Here is a 7,525-nt window from a genome sequence, read left to right on the forward strand (position 1 = left end):
TGATCTCTAGAGGTCCCTTCCAACCTTAAATATTCTGTGAATCTGTGATAACTAAACAATCATGAATATAAATCTTTTTTTCCCCCCTATGCATCCAGTGATTTTAACTCCATGTCGTAGCATTTTGTGTGGTAGTTCGTTTTGAAAAGCACTGATTGACCACAGTCCAAAACCAAGCATCTCTGTAGTTAAATGAGAGTTGAGGAGAAAGGAGGCTTATTGCTATTTATCTACATACAGCTGAGCTTTTCCTCCTCACCATCGTCCAGTACTTCAAAAGTCTTTATTGAAGACTCAACCTCTCATAAAAGCTGCTTACCAATGACAAGTGGATTGGCAAAGACAGTCAAATTTAGACTTCAGATCTGCAGGTACTATAGAASAGTCTGAAAAAAATACCACCCTTCAGAAAACTCTCCATTTATTCTGCTAGAAGTTACAGCTAAAGAGATTTTCTGATAGCTGACTTAGGAGTACTTGCATACTATTGTTTCACCAGCTGAAGTATTGAGGCAACCTTGAAAGGAGCAATCACTCATGCAATTAAGTACACAAGTAGTGCTGAGAGCACGAGCTGCTGCTGACTGATGAAACCAAATATATGTGTCTAGAAATATGTCAACATAATAATTAGATCTGCATGCAAAATACACACTGCATTACACAGCCAAACAGTTGTGAACCAAGACGCACTTTTTCCATGCACCCGTTATTTTAAGTCTGTTTTGCAGCATTTTTAGTAGTTTGTTTTGGAAAGTACCAATTSAGGACAGCCTGAAAGTGTGTCTATAATTAAGAGAGTGATATAAGGAGATGTGATACTGCTCTAAGACACCACTGACATCTCAGAACCACCAAAGTAGCCACCAGATTTGAAGAACATAACTAAACACAGGACTGCACATCAGCATCCCTTCAATGTTTCAAAACAAAAGCGTTGCTAATGGGTAAGCAATGGGGGGTAAGCAATGCTCGAAGATCACTTTATAGCGAGTAACACGAGGAAAGGTCATTGCAAAATTGGGCTAGGCTTTGGTATATTTTAGAGATATAACCTGACCTTTATTCTATGTTTAATACCCGTTTTCAAACAAGCCTACACTTGTATCCTGCTACCCTTACTGTTTGGGACATCCTGTCTACTTTTACGATAGATTACTATTAACTAGTCCTAAAGGATTTCTCTGTCRTAATAAGTGAAGTGAATTCACATCACTCCCAAATCTAGAACAGAATAAAGTTTYAAATTGCTTGGGACAGAAAAAAAACACTTTGCTAATACAGCTCCTTTTATTTGTTATGAGACACTACCCACGGAAACAACTCCACAGTTCTTAGCAGGCAAGTCAGTTGTTTACTTACCTACTGACACRTGAGTCTTCTTATTGATGTCATATGCACAGACTGCACTTGATTTTCCGCACTCAGGTACACCATAACAGAGGTTGATTTTATAAAACACATTGTTGTCTGCATCAATTGCTTTCCATGTGTAACTGAAAAGAGAAAAAAAAAAGTCTGTCGGTATTTATACTGGTTGTGCTACAATCTCCTAAAGACCCATCCCCAAAACAACCAAGYTAAAGCAAACAGCCACTAAGTGGAGCTTTGTATGTGTGTTCTAAATCAGTAAACACCAAAAGTAGCTGGTTTACTGAGTGCACGCCAAGAACAAAAACTTAATCACTGAAGCAGGGGCAAACATTGGTCCATTTTCCCCTTTCTTTTAACACTCACCAATCCATTCCTCCATCTCAAATCTCTTGGRAGACTACCCTGAACTGATAATATTACAGGGGGGGAGCCTCTGAAAACCTAGCACACCTTTCAAAGATTTTTTGTAAGCTGTACAGGAATGCATTTTTGCAACAGCTAGTAATAGTCAAGAAAAGTCATATGCCTAAGTGCAGTAAACCCATTAATTTCACATTAAAAGAAAATTAAAGAAAAAAAAGAAAATCAGGTCAGAGGTTCTTGAAGCATTCAGACAGGAAGACATAAGAAATGCTCGTTGGGCCATGGCTACACCTTTAAACACTTACAAACATTGACACCAAMAGGACAAATTTGGAAGGATTATGTTGGACGCTGGAAAACAAGCAGAGAGATTAAGGAGATACTCAATAAAAAAGGTATTACTAGTTAACTACAGCCACACCAAAGTCAGTTGGCAAAACCTGATAAAGAAACATAAAGCTCTGCTTAAATACAATAGGGGAGGAAGTTACAGTAATAGAACAAAAAAAAAATTAAAACAACATAAAATGTGCAGTCCTTACTCAACCTCTGCACCAGCTTCCCCCTACAGCAAGGGCAGGCTGTGCAGCGGACACGTGGACCTGGTAACATGACAGGGCACCAGCAGTAACTTCAGGTCAACTAGTTTGGTGCCCGGAGCTGCTTAGACAGGTCAGCTCACCAGAGTCACGCTCCAGCTCTGCTAAAGGTGCACCTTGCTACACACACACACAGACACAGACACACACACACAGACACAGACACACACACACAGACACAGACACACACACAGACACAGACACACACACACAGACACAGACACACACACACAGACACAGACACACACACACAGACACAGACACACACACACAGACACAGACACACACACACAGACACAGACACACACACACAGACACAGACAGAGCCAGCTGGGCTCGGGGGCATTAAAGCCTCTGCTGGAGCTAGGGTGCTTCAGAACTCTTTCAGAGAATTTGAAAATCAGTGTTTGCCTGTGAATTGAATGAGAATTTAAGTCCTTCACACTACAGAACTATGTTTTGCTTTCCCCACTCAACATCACCGGGAAACAAGAGGAAATCCAGCATCTTTAACACAGTTTATCCACGTGCCAGAAGCAACAAGAGAAGCAAGATGCGAACACATATGTACAGAAATGTAACAGTCACTACAACAAGCCTTTCCCTTTGCACCCTTCCACATGCAGAAGGGCRAGGAATCTTTTGAACACAATCCAGGGGCAGGAAGTAAGAACTCCCCATATTTATATTTACTCATGTGCCAAATTTCACCTTCAATGAAAGAAGGAAAAAAGAGATTGGACCTTCACAATGAGAAATCTCACATCACTAGTGGTTTCACAATACTACTACTTTTAAAGAAATAGTTCACTGAAATAATTAATTTTAATGGGCAGTGAGGTGCAGGGAAAGGATTTATTCATAGCACTGACAAAACACACTGGAGCTTGAYGGCAGCCTGGATGCAGCCTGAGCAGTTGCTCTAAACTAAGAGATGCAAAACACCTTCTTGGTAAAAGCAAGATTTCTTTCCTTCACAAACAAGGCTGCCAGCAACAAAACAGCTTCCAGCTGCAGCCCTATGACATGTGCTCTGCTTTCCAACAGGGCAGAAACTGATCCCTCCAGTAACAGAAACAACCTGTTGCAATCGCATCTCCGGACCGCAGCTCAGCCACTTCAACCTGAGGCTGCTTCCAGCTGCTCAGCAGCCCCCTGGTACCACAGCTCGTTCTTCACATAACCATCATAACTGCCTAGTCCAGCCAAAGCCACCCAGGCAGCTAACACCTGTGTTTAAAGTGCTTAAGCTATTCCACATTCATTGAAACTGAGTTAGTTTGGGGAGCTGCTGTACAAGCAGCTTCAAAGAGCGATAGCTCAGGGGGCCTGGGGAATAATAAACTTCCCTGCCTGCTCCGGACTGCAGCGAGAACAAAGCGGGCGAGTTCAATCCGAGAACAGCAGCCACGTCCAAAGCGCAGCCTGCAAACGGGACGTGGACCTGCCCTGTGCTCCAGGGAGGAAAGGAAAAGCTCAGAGGCACCCCACGAAGCGCCCAGCTCCCCCAGGGCACCACCGGGACTGGCTGACACCCTCTTCAGGCTGCACGGGCCCCGGAGCCAGAGCAGCTCTATTCCCTGGCCACGCCGGGGGTGAGCAGCACTCAGGAGGGGTTAATGCACCCTCTGCMCAAGGGGTTCAATAAAATACCTCCCCATGGCTCGCGCCATTCAAATAGCCAACTTTGGGACAGTTCTAAGTCATGCYTGGTCCTGGCTCTAGGAGTGCCCTGTCCTGGTTTAAATAGAGAAATAACTGGCTTTGTTGAAGTGACAGTGACACCTGTTTCTAGCTAAAAGTAACTATAGCTAAAGTGGCTGAGCCATAATGCAATTGGCGATAGGACCATCAAGGCTAAGCATAGCTAAAACCAAACCCAAAGAGAGAGTTCCGAATTTGAGACAATGCTTTGGGACACATCCTCTCCTTCCCCCTCCTAATGAGAGGAGMTGGATCCCAGAATTACTGTGGCTCAAAACCAACTCAGCAAACAGGTGTCTGTGCACACACGTATAGCGAGCTCGAGTGGGACCAATTCCCTGGTTAGCTCTCAGGAACCGGCCACACAGGAGGCAGCAGGAGACAGGGAGAATTTCCCATTTAAGGCAGCACCAGCCCAGGCTGCAGCTGAAAGCAGCCACAAAAGTGAGATCCAAACAAGCAAGTTACCTGGAATACGCTGACTTGCRGGTCAGGCTTTCCAGGTACCTAGCTTTGCTCCTTTAAGCATAGACTACAGCTTTAAAAAAAAGGTAGTAGTAAGGTGGAAAAGAGATAAAGAGCCTGACTTATTTTCCACAGCAAGGTAGTTTTCAGCTCAGGCACCAAGATCCGACTTGAGGAAGGGCTAAAGCTGCCACCGCAAAGGGTCCCTCCCACAAGAGCCACGAGCTGCCCTGGGGTCGGAGCGCGGGACCCACACGGTGACCGGGAGCGACGCCCCGGGGGGCTCCCGGGAGCCTCACGGTGACCCAGGAGCGACACCCCGAGCGGCTCTGGGGAGCCGGGCACAACTCGCGCTCCCCATCCCGTGCCAGCGGCGGCCGCTGGCCGGAGGAGCGCGCACAGCACGGCGCCGAGGCACGGCCCGCTCGGCAGCTCCGGGGACAYAGACACCGGAGCGCTACGCTCCAAGGGATGCTGCCTTCTGCTCGGCACAGCACAAGGGGACACAGGGCCACGGGATGGCAGAGCTGACTCGTGCATCCACACAGGGTCCCTGCACACAACTTCGTGCTCCGCAGCAGCTCGGATGTGAAAACATCGCGGGGATGACGCTAATACCTGAAGCTCTTCATAAGCAGCTGCACRCAGCATCATCAGGGATCAGCCAGGGAGCAGTTTCCACAATGACCATTTCAAATATGAAACTAGAAGCCACTTTTCCTAAAGCTATTGGATGAACCTACCATAAACACACATAGCAAAGATATTTGCTTCCATAAAGCAAGCTCTCAGAGAAAATGGGACTGAACAACAGGAGATACCAAGCCATAGCCATGCTCAAAGGGCTGAAGGAAACAGGCTTGTCAACACAGCCCTCCTCCTGCTTTGCCCTGCTCTAGTTTACCTGCTAATCTAGTCACCACTCTCTAGTTTACCTGCTAATCTAGTTACCACTGTGTACCCACAGCAGCTTGTCTTCAGGCGAGTTTTCTTGCCTGCGTATCATGTGCAATAGCCTCACAACTCTGTCCCAAGCCGTTCAACTTCCTCCCTGGAGGCACTTTGTCTTTCATGATAAATGGGTAAGCTGCATCCACCACAGCGTGCAACTGATGCTTAAGAAAAGGGACCGCAACTTGAAGCTCAAGGAAGAGGCTATAGGAAGCCCAAGTGCAGAGGAAGAGTTTCTAAACCCTCATACCGGCTGTTTCCGAGGCATGTGAAGCAACCACATGCACATGCAAATAAGCCCAATAACCAGTTGCATCCGACACTCCCACTGGAAAGGTGTCACAGCACTTTGCTGGGCTAAGAAAGTTCAAGCCAAGGTCACCTCCCTGCACCCGGCTCCCGCTTCTGCACCAGGCTGAGCCGAGCGCCAGCCGCGGGGCTCCGCTGCAGCGAGAGACACGAGAGCCAACAATTAGTTCCACGGCAAATGCCTATAAACAAAACAAACAAAAGCCGTGTTTGAGTGAACCGTATGTACAGCCAACTGGAAGAACTGAATCTCCTAAAGTGACACATCAGAATAGTCAAATGATTTGACAGAAATTCAGCATAGCAGCAATCCTGTAGCGTATAGCAGCTCTAATGACTTTTCCTTTCATTCAGAAAAATTAAAAGTTATAGGAAACTATCTATAACATCAGKTATATGCACTGACGCCTATCCTTGAACAGAAGACCAAAAAAACATTACCTGACACCAAGTAACATTTCMTCTAGGGCAAGACAGTAACACTTCTTGCTGCTCTGCTGTAAAACTTGAAACATTTTTTCCCTTCTAAAAAAAATACAGAAGTTTCATAGGAGCTTCCCTAATGTTACACTGAAGTTTAACCCAAACAATCAGTAGGATTTTATTTTTGTCTGTGTTTGCTTTTTAATAAATAACTGATTTAATGAAGAGTCCACAAACTAATTCTGAGCCCGATTTATTCTTCATAAGGATAACRAAGAGCTTGGTTCACCTGTGTTGTCATGTGAAAGATGCAAGAGGACAACAGAGAATGGGGAAAGACTGAACTGACCAGTAACTTCATATACCCAACTAAATCCCCTGCATTATTTCCCTATTGCAGCAATGCTTGAGATTAAAAACTTCGTATAGGAGATAAAACAATTGCAAGCTCCCTGACAGCACAGCCACCTTTGAAAGCAGCCACGTGAAAAGCATGACAAAACCAAACCGGTCACTGCAGGTTGYGACAGTTACAGGAAAGGAAAGCCCTGCGATCACCCCACTCTTGGTCAAGGAGAACCAGCAGCTCTTCTCACCCGCAGCCTTTTCCCTCCTGCTCCTCCAGCTTTGGCCACACGAGGCACGGAGAGGTGCTTGTGGCTGCAGAGCCCCCATCGCGCCACACGAGCCAGGGCACGAGGGCACCATCCTCTGCCCCTGCCTGTCTCACCAGCAAGGCAAAAATCCCGTTGTAAAACGACCCAAATATAAACTGGTCAGGAGTTTGTCCTGAGGACCCACGTGGTGGCTTCCGGACACGGCACCAGGCAGAGGTGCAAACGTTCACGTTACCCAGCCGGGTCACTCCTCGCTCGGCAGCCTTTCTGCTCAGCAGATCCCCACGGGGTCCTCAAAACGTGACAAAAACCACAAGCTCTTGATCTTTCTCTTTACGTTATAGATCACCAGGCAACAGCTCCGCAGAGCAGTTTTTCCACCAGGGCACAACAGCAAGCGCATGTTTTTGATGCAGGCCCGGCTTGAAAGGGAAACCACAGACCACCCAACCCACTCCGCAAGTTACTTTCCATTTGCCAGTAAGAGAGGGAAAAGAGTTTAAGCAGCTCACGCTCCGTGCAAAACCGTGTATCTGAGGGATATTGCCAAATATTTCTGTAGTGAAGAGTCATTCAAGAAAATCTGGAAATACACTGACAATATGGAACACTATTTTCAAAYCAAAAACCGCCTGAGGACTAAGTCACTTTGGATAGCGTTCAAAAAAAATTAGTTCAGGGAGTTGAATTCCCTCTGGGAGAGGGAGGTTCTCACTTAAC

General features: G+C 46.2%; 1 protein-coding gene across 1 annotated transcript in view; it reads right to left on the reverse strand.

Moving 5' to 3' along the window:
* The window catches only part of IGF2R (insulin like growth factor 2 receptor), a 46,250-nt gene extending 44,505 nt beyond the window's left edge, over nt 1-1,745 (reverse strand). Inside the window, exons 1-2 of the mRNA XM_026044725.1 lie at nt 1,738-1,745; nt 1,363-1,496 (exon numbers count right to left, since the gene is read on the reverse strand). Of these exons, the coding sequence (XP_025900510.1) occupies nt 1,363-1,496; nt 1,738-1,745 (142 nt within the window). The remainder of the gene's footprint in view (nt 1-1,362; nt 1,497-1,737) is intronic.
* Between the last annotated feature and the right edge of the window lie 5,780 nt (nt 1,746-7,525).

Source organism: Nothoprocta perdicaria, unplaced genomic scaffold, assembly GCF_003342845.1.
Source record: "Nothoprocta perdicaria isolate Ctin4 unplaced genomic scaffold, notPer1 scaffold_38, whole genome shotgun sequence".
Taxonomy (NCBI): Eukaryota; Metazoa; Chordata; class Aves; order Tinamiformes; family Tinamidae; genus Nothoprocta; species Nothoprocta perdicaria.